General features: G+C 49.8%; 1 protein-coding gene across 11 annotated transcripts in view; it reads left to right on the plus strand.

The window, feature by feature from the left end:
* The window catches only part of MAB21L3 (mab-21 like 3), a 37,328-nt gene extending 17,724 nt beyond the window's left edge, over positions 1–19,604 (plus strand). For 9 of the 11 annotated variants that reach the window (XM_077767161.1, XM_077767188.1, XM_077767226.1 and 6 more), the window contains 5 exons: positions 466–606; positions 3,312–3,603; positions 7,671–7,849; positions 8,255–8,449; positions 13,224–19,604. In XM_077767161.1, the coding sequence (XP_077623287.1) occupies positions 466–606; positions 3,312–3,603; positions 7,671–7,849; positions 8,255–8,449; positions 13,224–13,457 (1,041 nt within the window). In that variant the 3' untranslated portion in view covers positions 13,458–19,604. Of the gene's footprint in view, positions 1–465; positions 607–3,311; positions 3,604–7,670; positions 7,850–8,254; positions 9,713–13,223 lie in introns of those variants that run through there. The other 2 variants (XR_013335838.1, XM_077767152.1) reach the window with 2 other exon arrangements.
* Positions 19,605–21,026: the final 1,422 nt, after the last annotated feature.

The following is a 21,026-nucleotide window of genomic DNA, read 5'->3' on the forward strand; positions in this document are numbered from 1 at the left end:
AAAATAGCAGCCCCCTTACTCTCCAGTCCCTTATCCTGTTTTATTTGTCCACATGGGTTTATCATACCTGATAGTAAATTATAGTAAATTATACATACACATACATGTGTGTACATATATACATGTATCTGTGTGTGTGTGTGTGTACATGTGTGTATGTATATGTTCTGTATATACAAGGACAAGTCTATCTTGTCCACCATTTTCTTGTTCACTAGACAGGCCCTCACCACTCAGCAGGGACTGGATAAATACTGAACGAATGCTTCTATTTCAGAGAAGAACGTTGAGCCACCAGCGGGGGCCATCACACCCAAGTTCATCTCCCCTGGGGCTCTTGGGTGGGCGGGGCTGTTCAAGTGCACTCCTGTGGTCGCCCAGCCCTGGACCCATTTCATCACTTCCCTGTGCCAGTGCCCGGAGCCTGCGCCGGGGATGACTGCCGTGCCGACCCCTCTCACGCAGGTGGACTTGAGGAGCCGGCAGATCTCCCAGATTGTGGAGGAGGTGCAGAGGGTCGTCCACCGTCTGACCACAGAAATCAGCCTCCAAGACCTCCGATTTCAGGCTGTGCCTTACTCCGACACCTACAATGGGAACATTAAGGTAACCAGGGCTCGTTGGTACTGCAAGTGCCTCCCAGAGAGCCAGGGAATATGGGTGGGCCCATCTCATCGCGCTGCTAGGAATACCGATAAGACTTCATGTTCCGCAGGTGCTCTTAGTGTTTATCATTTACACGCTCGTTCTGTCGGTGCTGCCTCATGTGAACCCTCGTGTTTCTCCTCTGCAGATGGTAAAAATGGAGCCACTGAGAAGTCAAATGATTTGACTACGTCCTATTAGGCCCTAAAGTCGGAAGTCAGCCCGGGGCTTCTGATTCCAAAGCACACTAGCTGTAAAAGCCAAAGCTTAGTTAAACTTCACATTCATTTATGAAGCACCTACTTAATAGATTGGGGACTGGCGCGAGGGGGCTCAGGGCACTGGTGGGAAATCACCTGAAAGTTAGGGTCTCTGGGTTGCAGGTGGGGGAAGGAAGAAGATGAAGAGGTGGCCCCTAGACACTGCAGCAGCAGCCCCGCTGTGCCCACTGGGGACAGGGCTCTAAGCCACCAGGGCCATGGGTGACAGCCAGCCTTCCTGCAACCCTGCTGTTTGGGCCAAGCCATTGTCACAGAAATTGCCTCACTCACGCCTACAGACAACTGTGGAACAGACATGGCTCGCTGCCTTTCAGCGATGAGAAGAGTGAGCCTCTGAGTCCTCCTTTACCTCAATTTTTCCTGTGACACATAAGGACCCCCTTCACTCACATTAAATATCTATGTATTCATGCCTTGTCCCTCACACAAGACTACAAGCTCCTTGTTTGTAAAGATCATGTTAATGGATCACTCCATTCCTAGCACCCAGCCTGCTGTGTGGCCCACGGCAGAATAAATGGCTCAGCAGAAGAAATAGTACTTGAACGGAGGAGACTTGCTGGTCCAGGACGCTTCAAGGTTGCTGGGCACAAGGACCACCCACAAGATTCTGCGACTTACGGATTTGGAGTCAGAGCGCAGAACTTGGGGGATTCACCCTGGGATAAAAATTGTAAAACTAGATGGGATCCTGACATGTCACAACATCGTTTGCCCACGTCTGTCACTCTTCCCACCTGCATTAGACACATACAGACCAGTGACAGGGAGTAGAAACACATCACCATTTCTCCTAGAATTCTATCGGAGGAGGTTTCCTTCTGTGGCCTCAGAATCCACAGCTTAAAATACATCCTGCATTTATAGGCATCATGTCCTGCACATTAAGTTTTGATGTTACAGTTACATCACTAGTTACAGTGGGGCATATAAAAATTGATTTTATTTGATCTTGGACCACATTCAGCAAGCACTAATTAAGCATCATTGATGTGACTAGTAACATGATTGTTGTACTCTTGAATTCACATGCAAGTGGACTCAAATAATGTATTGATTATGAGTGCCATAGTTTAGATCTGTTCCTTAAAATTTTTTTAAATGTTTATTTATTTGAGAGAGAGAGAGAGAGAGAGAGAAAGAGAGTGAGTACAAATGGGGGAGGGGCAGAGAGAGAGGGAGAGACACAGATTCCAAAGCAGGCTCCGGGCTCTGAGCTGTCAGCACAGAGCCCGACGCGGGGCTCAAACTCACGAACCATGAGATCACGACCTGAGCCGAAGTCAGATGTTTAACCAACAGAGCCACTCAGGTGCCCCACTTTGTTCCCTTTTATAATGCTACCGCCTTGCCACGGGCACCAGAAGTCATGTGAATCTTCGCCCCTGAATTGGCCAAAGACAGGGTCCTGAGCAAAGGTTAACCAAATACCACTGTCAGAACTTTCCACGAGAGGGAGGTGGCTCGTCCAGTATACAGCTGACTGATGCGGGGCGGGGCAGCGTGGAGCAGGCAGCCATGAGACGTGGCCCGCGGTGTCAAGTTCTCTTCGGGGGCAGTGCCCCGCCGGCCAGTGTGTTCTCTCCTTTGGACTGTTGACCTGACCACTTTCACCCTGACCACCGCTTAACCCGTACCCGTAGGTAGATTCTGATGGTTGGCCTTATTCCATGAAACTTAGAGTCATCTCAACAGCTCACATGGTCTCAGCCACCGCCTTTTGTTTCACCTGTGACATTGTAAGGACCGATCATTCGAAGGGGCTGTGGGTCATCGGTACAAGCAAAAAGGAAGGGTGATATTTTTGCTGAATGCTTTCACCTCTTCCCACCCCCTCCTCTACGGAACCCTTTCCCCTTCCAGGTCATTCCTCCCTGACTGAGAGCCAGCCGAGCAGCGGGCTCAGGCTCACCTTCTGGCTCGAGCACTGAATGGCTGCGTCTCCCTCAGGAGATCTCAGAGCCCCTCCAAGCCTTAGATTCCTCACCTGGGAAGTGCCGCCTCACTGCGTAACGGCATGAGAATGGTGGTGCTGAGTGTGTGCAGAACACAATATGTACCATCTCCCTTCCCCACTTTCTCGTCTCCCCCTGGACTTCAGGTGCCCTTGAGGACTCCAGGGCAGGCTCACTCTCTTCCTTGCAGACTCCCGACACCAAGGACTCCGCGAGTGAGCCTCCTGCCAGAGCCCTTGCGGCGGTTCGGGGCAGAACAAGGGCGGACGCCTCCTGTGACGGACAGGGGCAGCTCTCTGCCCATCTCGGCGCATTGCTGAGGGTTGGGTAGTTCACTGAGCTGCCCGGTTCAACAGGTCGGCTCCCTGAGGATTTCTGAGACCTCCTGAGTCTGTGAACTCACACCTCTCTCTCCCTTCTTGAACCCCAGGTTTTGGCCCCCAGCCAGCTCCTTGTCACAGTCCCGGTGAAGGGCCTGGCGGGGTACAGGGAGGCCAGGAAGCAGCGCTGGCGGTACTACACCCTGCAGGGCGCCAGGCTCCCCTGTCCCTTGCAGGACCCCGAGGGCCTGCGGCAGTGGCTGGCAGTGGAGCAGTTCATGAAGAGCCAATGGCAGTGGCATGAGGCAGACGTGAACATTGAGGGAGATATCGTGCCCGCCAAGGTCCTCCAGGTGTTCCGGAAGCTGGTAGAAAACGCAATTGGAACCTGTCAGCTCTCAGGTGAGCGGGTCGAGAAGAGGACAAGGGCAGTTTCTGGCATTTTCCATTTGCTCTAAAACTCCTCTGCTTGGGTGTTAACCTGAAGCCCGTGCCCCTAAAAGGAGCCCATGATCGTGTGCTCCTTATAACTGTTTGATCCTCACAGTACAAAGCATCTCTTTGTTCTGCTGTGACAGACCAAAGAATGGAATCCATACAGCATTTGCTGAGAGTTAAATGGATTACCGCCCTGGCATAGATATGATGGGCTTTGGCTTATGCACCCCTTCCTGATGTTAACTTAAAAACGTGGGTATTGTTATTTTTTAAATTTGTGTTTATTTTTGAGAGAGAGAGAGAGAAAGACAGAGTGCGAGTGGGGGAGGGGCAGAGAGAGAGGGAGACACAGAATCTGAAGCAGTCTCCAGGCTCGGAGCTGTCAGCACAGAGCCCGACACAGGACTTGAACCCATGGACCACGAGATCATGACCTGAGCCAAAGTTGGACTCTTAACCGACTGGACCACCCAGGTGCCTCATAAATGTGAATACTCCTTTTAAAAAGCAAATTACTCACAAACCACAGATCTTTGTTCTTAGCACATTTCTATAACACCCTCTGACTGCCGTGTTTTGTACCCCAGTGTTTTGAGATGCCACATTTGGAAACCACTGATTTGTGCCAAAACACAAAATTGAGAAGCCATAAAGGACTGATTAAATTTGACAATCCCCAAACCTTTTTTTTAATTTTTTTTTTTTTTAGTGTTTATTTCTTTTTGAGAGAGAGAGACAGAGTGAAAACTGGGGGAAGGAGAGAGAGGGAGACACAGAATCCAAAGCAGGCTCCAGGCTCCAAGCTGTCAGCACAGAGCCCGATGCAGGGCTCAAACTCACAAACTGCAAGATCATGACCTGAGCTGAAATCAGACGCTTAACTGACTGAGCCACCCAGGCGTCCCCCCAAATCTTAATCTGTATACCACCGTGTGGTATATGTGCACACGCACACAAACAACACACACACACACACATTTTGTTCACATTGGGAAAAAGAATAGCTAATTGCTAATTGCCTTCATTATAGAAGAATATTTGTAAACCAATAAGAAAAAATATGAGTAGACTAATAGAAATAATGACCCAAAAAAATGACCCACAGAAAAAGAATATAAACTAGTAGTAAAAAAAAGTGGGAAAACACGACCCATCTAACATATATTTGAAGCACTGTGCATTAAAACACCTCATAGTTTGATGGGGATGAAGAAGTGTGATTGTGCTCAGTGTAGGGGTGAGTGAGGTGCATCAGCCCTTTTCATGCATTGTCCCTGGAAGTGTATATTGGTGCCTCCCTTTTAAAGGGTGATTCATCTGTTTTTATTTTTATAAAGTGTTTAACTTGACAATTCAACAATTCCAGTCCTAGAAATACATTCCTACACATAAAAGAGAAATATGTAGGGACACTTGGGTGTTTCAGTTGGTTAAGTGGCCGATTTCTGCTCAGGTCATGATCTCACTGTTGGTGAGTTCCAGCCCTGCATTGAGCTCTGTGCTGACAGCTCAGAGCCTGGAGCCTGCTTCAGATTCTGTCTCCCTCTCTCTCTGCCCTTCCCCCATTCATGCTCTGTCTTTGTCTCTCTCTCAAAAATAAATAAACATTAAAAATAATTTTTTAAATAGTTTATTGTCAAGTTGGTTTCCATATATCACCCAGTGCTCATCCCCACAAGTGCCCTCCCCCATGCCCATCACCTCCCTTCCCCTACCCCCCACCGCCATCAGCCCTCAGTTTGTTCTCAGCATTCAAGAGTCTCTCATGGTTTGCCTCCCCCCCACTATTCCCCCTTTCTTCTCCCCCATGCTCCTCCGTTAAGTTCCTCCTAATCCTCCTATACATGCAAACATATGGTATCTGTCCTTCTCTGCCTGACTTATTTTGCTCAGCATAACACCCTCAAGTTTCATCCTTGTTGCTGCAAATGGCCAGATTTCATTCTTTCTCATTGCCATGTAGCATTCCGTTACACAGATAAAGCACACCTTCTTGATCCATTTGTCAGCTGGTGGACATTTATTCTCTTTCCATGATTTGGCTATTGTTGAGTGTGCTGCTATGAACACTGGGATACATGTGCCCCTAGGCATCAACACTCCTGTATCCCTTGGGTAAATTCCTAGCACTGCTATTGCTGGGTCATAGGGGAGTTCTATATTTTTAAAGAGAAATATGTACAAGGGTATTCACTGCCATAGGCTTTGTAATAGTAACTAGAAATAATGTCAATTACAAGGGGAAATTGACAAAATAAATTGTGCTGCCTCTGACTCTCGGGCCACTGCGCAGCCATTAAGAATGGGGTACATTGATGTGTGTACACACAGAGCTGTGCAAAATCCTTGTGCTGGGTGATGAAGTACCCAACAAGTTGCACTCCCACGTGTGCAGAAAGGGAAGGATCTGAATGTACATGTACTTGTCTAGACAGAACCGTTCTGGATGGTTCCATAATGGAATTGGCACACGTTTCAGTTACTTGTCTAGACCGGACTGTTCTGGAAGGTTCCATAATGGAAAGGGCACACATTTAATGGATTTTTATCATGTGTAGGATGCTGTAGAGTAAGAGTTCATTTTCTACCTGTTTTATAGACAAGAAAATTGAGGTGTAGAGAGAGGAGGTAACGTGTAGGAGGTCACACACCAAGAAAGCAGAGCCAGGGCAGAAGCAGGGTATGGGTGGGGCGGGCAGGCCCCAGCAGGCACTAACCTCTTAACTTTGCAACACGGGTGATAGTGAAAGTGCAGACGAGAACTGGGCCAGGGTGATGAGATGCCTTCAGGAAATAATGCCAACGTGCCAGATGTTGTCATGTTCCTGTCTGGGCAGCTCTCATGATATGCAGACGATCAGCTCTTTCTCACACCCCAGCCAAGGAGAAGAATGTTTTCCTTTTGAACAGCCTAACACAATTAGTGAGTGAGCTTCCATTTTCTTCTCTGGGCAAAGAGGAAAACAATAGATCCCGAGTCAAGGGACTGCTTATCCTTGTCCGTAATGAGGGCAGACAAACAAACGAAACGACTGTGTATCTTTTGAAGGAAGGGCGAGCAGCTTGGCAATGAGTTCTCCTAGAGGAACAGAAAGGGGCCATCAGATGCCTCTATTTTCCCTCCCTCTCTTTGCCTGGTTGGAAGAGGCAGTGGGGGCTTCTTTCCACTCCTTTGACCGTTTAAGCGCATGGCTTTGAGCACTTTGAAATATTTTATAATTACAAGGGCTTAGGATGACAAACACATCTGAGGCTAGGCTGGCTGAATGGATGGTGGATACAAAGCCATGCCGTCTGAGAGGCTGGGAGTCAGGGGAGAGGCGGGTTAAGCCGAACTCACCAGAGGCAGGTGAATGAGTAAGGGGATGGAGGCTGTCCTCAGCAAGGTCAGGACATCTGGGTGGAATGGGGTGGGGGGAGGCATGGAACAATGGTTGCATTTCATTTATACCAGCAAATACTACATCTTTTCTTTGTCTTCCGTCTCTTCAGTTGAGCTTTCTGAAAAGAATTTATTAATGTAAGTTTTTATTTTATTTTTGAGAGAGAGAGCGCGAGAGCGAGAACACAAGCAGGGGAGAGGCATAGAGAGAGGGAGACACAGTATCCGAAACAGGATACAGGCTCCAAGCTGTCGGCACAGAGCCCGACACGGGGCTCGAACTCATGAACCTTGAGATCATGACCTGAGCTGAGGTCAGATGTTTAACGGACCGAGCCACCCAGGCGCCCCAAGAATCTATTAACTTATAAGAAAAGGTACCATAAAAGCCTTGGGGGTGGGGGAGAAAGGAAAAAGAAACAACCGACAATGAGATTTTCTAGCAACATTTCTATGGATATTGACTCAGTTCACTGTCTAGTCTTGACATAAACACCCCACCCTGGGGGTGCTCCTGACACGTGAAAGTTGCCTCACCCCTTGCGAGGAGCTGGTCACAGCAGCGGCCCCCAAATTCCTTCTCTGAACGTTGAACGTTGGCACTGCGCCAGGCTCTCCCTCTCATCGCCCCGCTGTCATCTCCCGCCAGGTGAGGTCAGCTTGCTGACACAGCGCTCGGCAGTGTGGGTTGCCGTGGAAACGTCGGCAGGGCAGGTGGAACTGGAGCTGGTCCCCGCGGTGGAGATCCCCACTGCCTGGTCGGCGAAGGCCCGCTGGCCGCCCTGCCTGACGCGCTGGCCTTCCCGACAGCGAGTGGAGTGCATCAAGGTACCGGGGAGCCGGGGGCGCAGCGCGTGGCCACCGCAGCATCGCTGACGAGCTCTGGAGGGAAAGGCGAGGGCTTACGCTAGAGCAGCGCTTCTCGGGGTGCGGGCCCCAGGATCTGAGAGCCTGTTAGAAATGCAGACCAGTCCCGGGCCCTGCCCTGGACCCACCGAATGACACCTGCTGGGCAGGTGATTCTGGTGCAGGCTCAGCGCGGAGAACCAGTTCCCCAAAGCGGGTACGGGCGTCACCAGGGCACTGCGCTCAGGAAGGGGGCTTGCCCGGGCCTCTGGCGTCCCCGCCTGGGAGACGCGGCCTGCCTCCTGGCCGGCCCGGCCCCCAGAGCCGAGGGGGCCTTCCGCCGCCAGGCCCCGGCTCCTGCTGCTGCTCACGGTCTCCTCTCCGCAGTCGTTCGGGTTTGCCCTGTTGGCGTCTTCACGTTACCACTGGCAGCAGAGCTTCCTGCAGGCCGAGCAGGTGCTGCTGGCCCAGCTGGATGAAGACGGCGGCTGCCGCAGGAAGTGCCTCCGGGCCCTGAGGCAGATGAAGGAGGACGTCTGGTGTCCGGGAAAGAGGCCTGTCCTCACGTCCCACCACCTGCAGGTGAGCGCGCGCTGCGGCGCCTGCGCGGAGCCGCTCACGACAGGTGCGCGCGCGTGCGAGGAATCTCGGCGCAGGGGCTGCTCGCGACGACGGCGACGTGTAAACCCCGGATGTATGCACGTGAGCCGACGCAGCCCCTCCCGCCCCCTGCGCCCCTCCCCCGCTGGCCCTCTTTCCTTGCTGTTTGTCGTTCCCGGCTTTGTGTCTCCCCCCACCTCTCCCCTCTGCTAATCTCACCCCCCAAACCAACGCGGGCCAGAAACCTCGCTGGGCTTCGGCATGGGTGCTCCCAGCCTCCGCCTCTCAGAAACCTCCCGCCCGACGAAGGCTCGCAAATCGCTCGAACCCCAGCGGGGCTCACGGCTTCCCCGGGCGTGAGGACTCGCTCAGTCCTCCCAGCTAACGAGGTGCGGCCGCTGGCGATGCCCGCCGCGGGGGTGGGGGGTGGGAGGGGCATATGTGGCGAGGTCGCCGCGTGAACCTGGCCGCAGCCCTGAACGGCCGGGTTGGAAGCACGCGCGCGGCAGGGGTTTCCCCGACTCCGCGGCACCCGGCGCCCCCAGTCCCCACACGAGGCGCTCGCGACTGCGGCTCCTCGCTCGCTTGCTCGCTCGCTTGCAGATGTTGACTGAGGTTGCTGTGGGCCACACCTGCCCCGCACCTGCCGTGCGCGCTGCACCTGGAGGCATGGGATGAGGAAACACGGAAGTGGCCCCTTCTCACGTTGGAGGTCGGGGTTTGGCATCGGTCAGAGGGTCCCCTAGGCGCGAGTGGCCTCACACAGCACGGAGAGCGCCAGGGAGGACGCGAGCCTCCTTCCATGAGGGCGCAGAGCCGCAGAACCTGACCTGGGCTGAGAGATCAGGGGGTCCACCCTGGGGAGGCGGCTTTCACACTCTGAGCTCCTCTTCTGCAAATTTGCAACCACACGGTGCATGAGACGTTCATGAACACACTGTATGGCCCCTGGGGTTGGGACGAGGCGGACTCTGAGACCCCACAGCCCGAGTCTAGCTAGCATTTGTCCCTTCTCCCCGTGAGCCCTTCGACACGGTAAGTGCAGGTCCCCTGTCTGTGTGGTGTCTTCCTTGCGCCCTCCTGCTGTGCCCCCCTTTCGTTCAGTGGACCCCCATCTTCTGACCCTGTATTCCCCATCCAGCTCCAATGCAAGCTATTTAACAGCAACTACTAATGAACCCTTAGGATCTCTCCCAATGCGGTGTATCTAGTAGTTGCTCAATAAATACTCGTTGGGCAAATGAATGAATGCTTTCACATCATATTCAACTTTTCCCCCGACGAAGTCAGTAGTCTTGGCTCTGCTTTCTTATCTTCCTTAATAACCTGTCCTCCTTGGCCTGCCCTAGAATCTGTTAATATCTTATGTGCCCTCTCTCTGGAGCCTCCACATTCTCAACCCCAAGCACATCCCCCTAAAAAACCCCGCCTGTTCTCCTGGATTGAGGACACGTGCTTCCTAAAGGTCATCTAGTTGGTTCTTCCGATTTAGCTTCTTTCCTGCTGGCCTTTCTACAGGCCACGCTAACAAGAATAAGAGCCGAGACCCAAAGGCCTTTCTATCTCCTGTTGAAGCTCATAGTCTTGACCACTGAGTTCATTGCCTCACAATTAAGACGGATGGAAACACATTAAGTGACATGAATATTTTAGACGAGATGGAATAGGGCCACCACAGGGCTCCCAGCCCTTGACTGTGTCAAAACTGCATTACATGCAAGAATTTACTTTTGTTCCAGTGGTTTCTCAATCACTAGAGGATTTTAGGGCAACCCCTTAAAAGGTGCTCTGTTTCAGTTCTCCCAAACTCCTGTACAAGGCGCAGAACCATGCAGGCTCAGGAACAGACGTGGTAAAGGGGTGGGGGATTTGTTGAGAAGGCCAGGAAGGACAGAAGCAGTACTGTCGGCCTGTTCTTCTAGTCTCCCACCTGGGCCCAAGGGCAGGATGCACTCACATTTGGACACTGACTATGGTTTTAGACACCCTCCCAATGACAGCTTGAGTGTGTGGGATCCTTGCCAAGCCTTCAGCCTGGGGAAGGCAGAAGAGACTGGCTTGCCAAACGGCATCGGGAAGGATGTACCCGTCACTGTCACCCCACCTTCGGTCTGACACCGTCTGATGAGCTTCTTCCCTCCTCCCTCCCCAGAGTGGCTCCCCCCCCCCCCGCANAGTTTATCCTTCATTGGCTTATTTATTCCTAAAACCCACTCGAAGGCACGGGGGTTGATTGTAAGAGGCTTAACTTCTTTGGTTTCCTTGGGGAGAGAAAAGCTTAACTATAAGAGGTGTTAAAACACTTTTTTGTATCTAGGTTATCTTTTTTTTAATGTTTATTTTTGAGAGAGAGAAAGAGTGCAAGCTGGGGAGGGGCAGAGAGAAGAGGAGACACAGAATCCAAAGCAGGCTCCAGGCTCTGAGCTGTCAGCATAGAACCCAACGTGGGGCCCAAACCCATGAACCGTGAGATCATGACCTGAGCTGAAGTTGGACGCTTAACCGACTGAGCCGCCCAGGTGCCCCAAACTGTTTAGTATCTAGGTTATCTTGTCTAGCATGATATCACCTCCAACTCATTTACTTTGCACAATGTGCTCAAAATCAAAACACACTCAGTGTCTTGCTGTGAACCCAAAAGTGCTGTTTTCTTTCTTGGTAACGGCTATATTTTAAAAACACTCAACATCTAAACCGTAACATTGATTATTTCACTTAGTCAATAAACGCTTATTGACTGCCTCCAGTGGGCCAGCTCCCCTGCTGGGTGCTAGTGATGTAACAGTGAGGAAAATAGGTACCGCTCTCCTCTTGGGTGGGGTTTACCATCCAGCAGGGGATCACATTAAGTACGGAAACAACTCTTGTGATCCGTAGTGCTTATGGGAAGTACGTGGTGAAGAGAATGTTTAATGGTATCGTAGGGAAATTTGATCTGACGGATGAGGTTCCTCGACAAACTGGGGAAGGAAGTGTGCTCCACGCAGAAGTCTGCTATGAAAGAAGTCACCCTGTGGTAGAAGAGAGCATGAAACGAGGCCATTGGGTCTGGAAGGAGAGAACGTAGGATGAAGGCAAGATGAGGCTGGAAGGGAAGGTAGGGTGCAAACCTCATAAACCGAACCATGTTAAGGGTTGTGGTTTCTCATTAACCAACGATGGGAAGACTTTATTTCTTGTTATGCTTTGTTTATTTATTTGTTTTGAGGGAGAGAGCATGAGCGAGAGCATGTGTGTGCAGGCAGGGGAGGGGCAGAGAGAGAGAACCCCAAGCAGGCCTCACACTGTCCATGCAGAGCCTGATGCGGAGCTCGAACTCATGGACAGTGAGATCATGACCTGAGCCCAAATCAAGAGTCGGGCGCTTAACCAAGTGAGCCACGTGGGCGCCCCTAAAGTATTTCAGACACAAAGAAACAGACTTATACCCCAAAAAGCTCACGTTGGCCACGGCGTGATGGGGACACACTGACGACAAGAGTGAAGGCGGAGGCCCAGGTGGGATGGAAGGGGAAGAAGACCGTTTGGATGAGCGTACATGGTAGACGAGAGAAACGCTTTGGAGGAACTGGCAGAACCTGATGAGGGTGGTCAGGGAGGGATGACTCCCAGGCCGTATCTTGCATGACTGGCTGGATAAGCCACTCTGGAAACACACCAGCTTTGTGGGGGGGGTAGGGGCCATGAGTTCAGTCGGGACATGTTGATGGTGATAACTTTCAGATTCCCAGGAGATACCAGGTGAAGAGATCCCAGAGAAGCCATGGCTGGGAAAGGAAATTGTGAGCGACCTCTATTTATTTGGTGGGGATTCTAGCTGCCGAGGGAGGAAGGAAGGGCGACCAAGAGAAAAAGAGGGTGTGAAACTGCGCCTCCAAACCTCCAGCCCTGGGGGAGGGGGGAGGGGCAGAGAAGGGGATGACATGCCAAGGAGTAGCCATGACACCTGGAGAAACCCAGAGAGCCCAGAAGGTTGGAAGCCAGTGAAGACTGGCTCAAGAGGGAGGGTGTGGGTGAGAGAACCCATTCCACTGGAAGGTCAGGTAAAGCCAGGGCTGGGCAAGGCCTGTCGGACTTGAACTTAGCAACACGGAGATCACTGGCCCTGAGGACCCATGCTGGAAAAGCCCATATTGCAGTGGACTGAATGGCAGTTGGAGGAGTGGAAATGATGACAAATGATTGAGATGATTCTTTGGAGAAGTCTGAACTTGCAGAGATGTGAGAGGTCAGGAGGCAGACTTGGCCTTGGGGCAAAGGGTGGGGCAAGAGAGCTCAGAACAGTTTCAAGAGCCAGCAGTGGAAGGGCAAGGGTAAGGGCAAGGGAGAGGGAGGCCAGTCACAGTCCCTGGAAGGAGAGATCCCAAGCCCTGCTTAGGGGTTCGCCTGGGCAGGCGGGGTGGTCAAAGCAGAGAGGGAGAGGAAGATGCCCATGTGGGCAGACTGGTTTGCTGCCAGGAAGGCTTCCATTTTCCCTGTAAAGTAGGAGGCAAAGGCATGGAGTGGGGAGATTGCAGATTTAAGGAGAGCGGTGGTAACTGGAAACGCCAGTGGCAAGAGAAGCCATGAACAAAGAGGTGCAGGAGACCCTCAAGCCCACCTGAGGGTGGGAATCCTGAAATCATGGTGGGACCAGCTTGCCCCGCGTGCCCCCCTTCTCCCTCCTGCCGAGGCCACATGAGCTGGGCACCATTTCTGAAGACCTTCTCCTCCAATTGCCTGGACCGATGTCTGACACCACCTCTTCCTTCCACAGACCGTGCTCTTCTGGACCTGTGAGAAATACCCCCACTTGAAGGACTGGCAGGCATTCAGCAAAGCCTTCCTGCGCCTCGTACGGAAGCTGCACAAGTGTGTGAGCCAGCACTTTCTGAAGCACTATTTTGTGCGCAAGAGCAACCTCCTCCAGTATGCCGGCTCTGGTGAGCTGGACGCCGTGGCCCAGAAACTGGTTCTCTTCCTGAAGAACCCCCAGGTGTGCCTGCCCTGAGGCTGCCCCCGCCTGGGAGGCTCTTGGACGCTTTCTCCTGGCTTGACCTCGTTCTTTGTACGATCCTGCCTGGGAGAGAAGCAACGTACAGCACAGGAGATGACATGGACCCAACTGTTCCCCAAGATGTCCACCCGGCCTTCCCTGGAGCCAGGCAAGCATTGCAGCCCTCGCTAGCTCCCTCTCTTGGGGACAGCTGTCATCAGGCCTCCCGCTGCCATCGATTCCGAGCTGATGACAGGACTGGCCGTACTCCCCTTTGCTCAGGCTCTGAGTCTGCAGGGGAGGATGGAGATGAGAACCCCCCGGAGGCCAGGCATCAGCCTGCCGCCCAGGAGCAGTGCTCCAGCCCACCGACCGCCGGCTCTTCACACGCATCCACAACGCGAAACTGTGAATGCACCTTCCTCAGAGCAGGGCTGTGAGCCTGAGGGACGGTGCTGGTGCCCTCACGAGCGGAGGGCACTGGATCAGCACAAAGTGTCGGTCACTGGCTGGTGGGTGTTTGCCTCCTGGATCGGCACCGCCAACACCGCTGGTTAAGTGATTGCATCTGGCGGGCGGGCACGCGGGCACTGGCCTTCCTGCCCTCAGTTCTCCCGAACCGCGCCTCGGGGCTTGTGGTTCTCGCTGCTTCGCCGGTGTTCTCGAAGTGGGAAGAGGGTGGCTTTGATGACCAGTGTCGCCAGAGATGAGAGCACAGCTCTGTTTGCCAGCTTGCTCCGGCAACTCCCCTTTCCTTGCACCCGGTGCCTTATATTCTTGGAATGGACTCAGCGCAGTGACCTCCGTGGAGCGGCTGGCTGTCACTCCTCCCAATACCTGCCTGTGCTCACCTCCTTCACATGGTCACTCATGGATAAATGTGCACTCATTAGGCGCTGAGAGTACAGCGAAGAGCCGCGTGGACAAAGGGCGTACCCATTGGGGGGTGGCATCTGAGATCAAAGACAGGAAATGCACAATAGATAAATAAACATGATCGTTACAAGTGGTAGCAAGTGCCGTGAAGGAAACAAACAGAAAATTGAAATGGAGTCATAGATGAGTTCCTCGAAAGGTGAAAATGCAAGCAGCTGAAGGGGAAGAGAAGTGGGGGGCAGGTGCAGACGTGGAGGGTCCGGGAATAGGTCAGATCCATGGGCCTTGTATTCTAAGGAATTTGTATTCTATTCTAAAATCAAAGCATGCCGGCTGGCCTTTCCCAGAGCAGCGGGGTATGGAGATCTGTTTTGCATTTGGTTTGTTTATGACTTGCATTTAAAATTTTTTTTAATGTTTTATTTATTTCTAGGAGAGAGAGAGAGAGAGAGAGAGAGAGACAGCGTGAGCAGGGGAGAGTCAGAGAGAGAGGGAGTCACAGACTCTGAAACAGGCTCCAGGCTCCGAGCTGGCAGTCAGCACAGAACCCGACGCGGGGCTCGAACCCACGAACCGCGAGATCATGACCTAAGCGAAAGTCGGACACTTAACCGACTAAGCCACCCAGGCGCCCCTATGACTTGCATTTTAAATGCCCATTCCAGTGCACCAAGTGGGCGTAGGATCCCACACAAGAGTTGAGGCATTGAAGGCCAGTAAGCCCAACCGTTCTGAATTTCACTGAGGTCCCCCGGGCCACACATCCCATGCAGCACAAAGGATGCCTGGGGAGGTCAACAGTTTCTTCGGGTACTTATTTATGCTTTTCAACTCCAGGGAATCCTTTATTACCTAGAACATTTCCCCCAAGTATGAAACACTGAAATTTCCAAAAGCATGAACAATTGAGGTTTTCAAAGTCATACTGGAAAATGAAATATTTTTGCAAAAATACTGTAACCGAATGGTGGGTTCCCTGGGTATCACATAGGAAATCATGGCTTGAAACTGTTAGAAAAAAATCCTTTCAAGCATATGATGAATTTATACATTTGACACTGTGAAATTATGAGCAAACCAATGTTCTGTTAAGTCATCAAAACTTGTGTTTGAATTCCCATATTTTTGGGCCTTGGGGAACAGTTTTGAGAAGGTGACAGATAATAACTTTTTTTTAAATGATGAAAAACAGTTGAAGCAAGCTTTAATGTTTATTTTTATTTTTGAGAGAGAGAGCAGGGGAGGGGCAGAGAGAGGGAGACAGAGAATCTGAAGCAGGCTCCAGGCTCTGAGCTGTCAGCACAGAGCCCAACCCAAGGCTCGAACCCATGAACTGTGAGATCATGACCTGAGCTGAAGTTGGACGCTTAACCTACTGAGCCACCCAGGCGCCCCAGGCTGAAGCAGGTTTTAAACTAGCTGTACCAATGCCGAGAAGTGAAAGTTGGCCCTACCACTGATTGGAAATGTGCACATGGAGAGGAGTGGGACCGACATAGTCGCCTGGTTCCAGTAGATTCTACCAGCCTCTCCCTATCTGTCTGCAGTCTTTGAAGGAAGCAGGGCGATCTGCAGACTCCTGCGGGTTCCTCTACCGGGCAGCAGAGGGCAGTAGAGGACTGCATATGGGAAGAGCCTCTTTCCCACACATGCCCCTCAGAGCCCAGTAGGTGTCACCCTCCTCAGCCCGTAACTTAAACCTGGCTTCTGGGAGATGGGAACCAGGGGCAGTGGCTTTTGGCTGATGTTAAATTATTGACCTTCCCTGCCATGTTGGCCAGGCGTCACAGCCTTGCCGCTGAAGGCTCGGCTTTCAAAGGGAGCCTGCGAAGAGAGTCGTGCATCCGTTCTGTTTGTAGGGCCGGAGTGCCTAGCTCTGAGAAGTCTGGTATTACTGATATTCTGATATCCTGATATTCTGATATGCTGGTATATATACATACTGATAAGTCTGATGTTATTCTGGGCAAATTTTTTTTCTCCAAAAGACTTTTTCCTCTCATGTCCCCTCCGGGGCACAGGACTGTTTGTGTGCATCTCACCACGAATTCCACAAACCCATCTTTTCCTTCGTCCCTCTTGCTAAGTAGAGGAAGTATCTCTGGATTTCTCCAAGCGCGGCAGAGCGACGCCAACGCGCCTTCTTGGGGACAGCTTTCCACTTACTATCGGCATCACCCTCTACTTCCTCTTACCCCGCCACTCCCCACTTAGCCTCTGCTCACTGCCCAGCCTCCTGAGCTAACGTGTACTGGCCTCCCTTCCCTGTCTCTTCACACCTTTTTCTTTCTTTCTTTCTTTCTTTCTTTCTTTCTTTCTTTCTTTCTTTCTTTCTTTCTTTCTTTCTTTCTTTCTTTCTTTCTTTCTTTCTTTCTGGTGGTGGGAGTTGAAAGTATTTAAAGAAGAATAATAAAACAGATACCAATATACTCACTATCTAGGTGAAGAATAGCATTTGGCCAGTACTTTAGAATTCTGGGTGCCCAGTCCGTTCCCTAGCCCCCACCTTCCCCTATTTTATGTTTGCCATTCAGCTGCTTTTCTTTATTGTTTGGCTCCCTGTCATATTTCATTGAACCTAAGCCCCTCAGAGTCGTGAAGTGAAGCACGATTTCATGTCTAAGAAAGAAAAGGTTCATAATTGCAAGTAATTGCAAGTCACCCCTGATTATAAGATGCATCCTTATTTTTTAAAAAATGTTTATTTATTTTGAGAGAGAGATAATCCCAAGCGGACTCTGTGCTGTCAGCACAGGGCTCAAAGCCAGGAACCATGACCTGAGCCAAAATCAAGAGTCGATGCTTAACAGACTGAGCCCACCAGGTGCTCCTAGGCACCCTCATTGTTTTAGAGAGATTAAAAGTGAAAAAGTGTATTTTAGAATCAACAAAACATGACGTGCATGCATCTGCATGTCTTTTTAGTTTTGCCTATTTTCTAGTTTTATGTAAATGGAATCATCCCACACAAAGTCTTCTGGGATTGGCCCTTGTCCACAGTGTGCTTCTGAGGCTCTTCTGTGTGGGTGCAGGGGGCAGTGGTGTGTTCCTTTTCACTGTTGTGGAATAGTCCACAGCAAACTGCCCATCTGGGTTGTTTCTAGTTTTAGTGATTTGAATGGTGTTTCTACACATGTGTCTGATGCACTCAGGTCCTTTTTTTTTTTTTCTGAGAGAGAGAGTGCGACCAGAGTAGGGGCAGAGAGGGAGGGAGACACAGAATCCAAAGCAGGCTCCAGGCTCTGAGCTAGCTGTCAGCACAGAGCCCGACGCGGGGCTTGAACTCACAAACCGTGAGTTCATGACCTGAGCTGACGTTGGACGCTCAACGGACTGAGCCACCCAGGCGCCCCAGATCTTTTTTTTTTCTTAAGGAGGCTCCATGCCCAACATGGAGCTTGAACTCACAACCCTGAGATCAAGAGTTGCATGCTCTACCGACTGAGCCAGCCAGCCACCCCCATAATGGATGAATCTTGAAACATAATTTTTTAAATATATATTTATCTATTTTTTCAAATGTTTTATTTTTTTATTTTTGAGAGAGAGAGACAGACCATGAGCAGGGGAGGGGCAGAGAGAGAGGGAGACACAGAATCCAAAGCAGGCTGCAGGCTCTGAGCTGTCAGCACAGAGCCTGACGTGGAACTTGACCTCACAAACTGCGAGATCATGACCTGAGCCAAAGTTGACACTTAACTGACTGAGCCACCCAGGGGTCCCTGGATGCACTCAGGTCTTTTAAGGGTATATGCATAAGAGTGAAATCTCAGGTTCAAAGAATACATGCACACACACACCGTTGAAATTTGTGAGGTAATGTCAACATATTTTCTGAAGTGATAGCGCCGATCTAAATTCTCCATGTTTGTGTCGGTGAACTTCCAGTGACTTTCTCCATTATAACGGAGAGTATTTTGTGTCTTGTGTAAGAAACCCTTCCTGTTTGTTAAGGTCATGGACATATGCTGCTATGCTGTTCTCTAAAATTTTACTGCTGTGCCTTTTCACACCAGAATTAGAAAACTGTCTCTCTTTTTTTCTACTCAATTCTCATACAATTAGAATAATCTCTTTGCTTGGAACTTTGGTAAAACTCCCCTAAAAAACTGAGTGGGCCTTGTGTTTTCTTTGTCGGGAGATTTGAAGCTATTAATCTATCTTCTTTGAGGGGTAAATGAGATTGCTTACTTCTTCCTCAGTTTCCTGCTAATTCATATTTTACTAAGAATTCACCCGTTTCATCTAAACGTTCAAATTTACTTGCGAAACAATTGTTCATAATACTTAATTATCTATCTAAACTCTGATATATTCGTACTCCTCTTTCTTATTAAGATTTATCGAGTAATTGTTGTTTGCTCTGTTCATCTTTGTATGTTTTTCATTAATTTCTGCTCATATCTTTCTTTCCCTCTACTTCCTTCAGGCTTATTCTGATGTTATTTTTTGGTATAACTTCTTAACTGCTTAACTCAGAACTCCTCGACGTGTCTTCTTTTCTAAGTATATAAATTTCCTTTTAATACCATTTTAGCAGCATTCCACAGGTGTTGATAAATCGCATTTTTGTCTTCCTTTAGTTCTGTTTATTTTCTGATTTCTACCATGATTTCCTCATTGACCCATGAAGTACTTAGACCTTTTAGAAAAGTATTTTCAAACATATTGGGTTTCCTCTTTAATGTCTTCATCACTGATTTCTAAACAGATCGCATTAGAGTCAAAGAAAGTGGTCTGAAGGCCCCCATCCTTGGATGCTCTTGAGGCCAGCTTTTTTGCCCTGAGCTTCTATAGTGGTCAGTACATACAAGGGGGCATGCAAGTGTAGATGCAGGGTGCAAGGAATGTGAGTCAGGTGGTGTGATGCTCAAAGTTTGTATCTACTTCAGATTTCTTTTTGGCTGCATTTTCCAACATTTCCTGAGAGAATTGTTATACAATCTCCCATTACGAGTGTGGATTTTTTTGTTTTCTCCTTATAGCATTGACAACTGGTGCTTGATATACTTTCAGACTATATTATTGAGGTCATACAGGGTTAGAATTTGTACGTCTCCCCAGTAAACTGAAGATGTTATCATTATAAGGTGACTTTTTAAAAATTTATTGTAAACATTTGCGTAAACATTGCTTTTGTCTGATATTAATATTGGAACACCACTTTCTGTGCCCAAGCATATCGTTTTCCACCAATTAGCTTTCCACCTATTTGTATCATTACATTGTTCATAGCTCTGTCTCTTGTAAATGGCTGAGTTTCTAAAAACAAATCTCATCTGACAACAGAGGCCTTTTGACTTTAATGTTTAATCCATTTACATCTATCCTGACGACTCATACATTTGGATTGCTTGCTACTCCAGTACTTTCCATACGATCCATTTTCTGAACCTTTTTCTGTCTTTTGCCCAACTGTCTTGCCTATTTGAAAATTAGGAGCTTTTGTTTTGTTTAGTTTTGTTTTCTATTTCTCCCCCTCCCCTTACTAGTTTGAAAGGTACATATGCTATCTCTCTGTCCTTTTAATGGTTAGCAAGGCTGTTTGCCCATATAGACTCATTCTATGGGCTCAAGTCAAAAGGTAACCAATACCTTTATTCTCTCACTAAGGACGCCAGGGCCTTGACCCCTGTTCACTCCCCTTTGCACATTATCTGCTACTGTGATCCCAGATTTGGATTCTAGCCTATTTGTTACACAGATTCTTTTATCCCACTGTGCCCCCAGTGTGTGGAATGCCACAGACGACTGTGACCTTGCAGAACACAAGCCAGTGAAGTTTCCCGCAACATTGGCACAGGCTTCCCATTAAGGGCCGGGGATTTTGGTTTGGGCATTCGGTAGAACGAATATGCCTGAATGCCTTAGAGCTTCCGGTATCTTGACATGGTGCGTGATACCCCAGGGATTTCTGGTCCCTGTGCACCACTCACAGTCTGAGTCCCCTCCAGTTTTTAAGTCTTGTCACTCCACCCCTCTGCCACAATCCTCCAGCCATGTCCCACAATCCCACTCGTCCTAAAATCCAAAGGCCAGATGATCTGCAACCCCTGAGCTCCCTGAACCTACCTCCTCCCCGTTTCCTTTCTCACTCCCATCTCCAGTCACACCTTACTCTTCTAGAACACTCCAAGCACGACTCCACCTCGGGACTTTTACTTGTTGTTTCCTCTGAAGCCCTTCCCTAACCTTTTTTTTTTTTTTTAAGAGAAAGCACGTGCACATGTGCAGGTGCGCATGCGAGCTGGGGGGCAGAGAGAAAAAGAATCCCTAGCAGGCTCCAAGCTCAGCGCAGAACCCTAAGTGGAGCTCGATCTCACGACCCTGGGATCATGACCTGAGCCGAAATCAAGAGTCAGACACCCAATCAACTGAGCCACCCAGGAGCCCTCTTCCCTAACCCTTCTTATACAAACTAGTTCTCACTGGTCCCTACTTCCTCCTCACCCCTGTCTTGATGTGTTCAACTTCTTTTTCTGCTTTATTTCTCTCCATGCCACTAAACACCACCTGGACATTCTTTCTTTCCTTCCTTCTTTCTATCAGTCTGTCTATATATTCTGTCTGTCCGTCTATCTATCTATCTATCTATCTATCTATCTATCTATCTATCTATCTATCTATCATCGTCTCCCAATGGAGTGAAATCTCTGTGAGAAAGGGATTTCATCCGTATTTTCAGGGTTATATCCTTACAACCCTGGG

Source organism: Crocuta crocuta, unplaced genomic scaffold (assembly GCF_008692635.1).
Source record: "Crocuta crocuta isolate KB4526 unplaced genomic scaffold, BGI_CrCroc_1.0 scaffold180, whole genome shotgun sequence".
In the NCBI taxonomy this organism is placed as follows: Eukaryota; Metazoa; Chordata; class Mammalia; order Carnivora; family Hyaenidae; genus Crocuta; species Crocuta crocuta.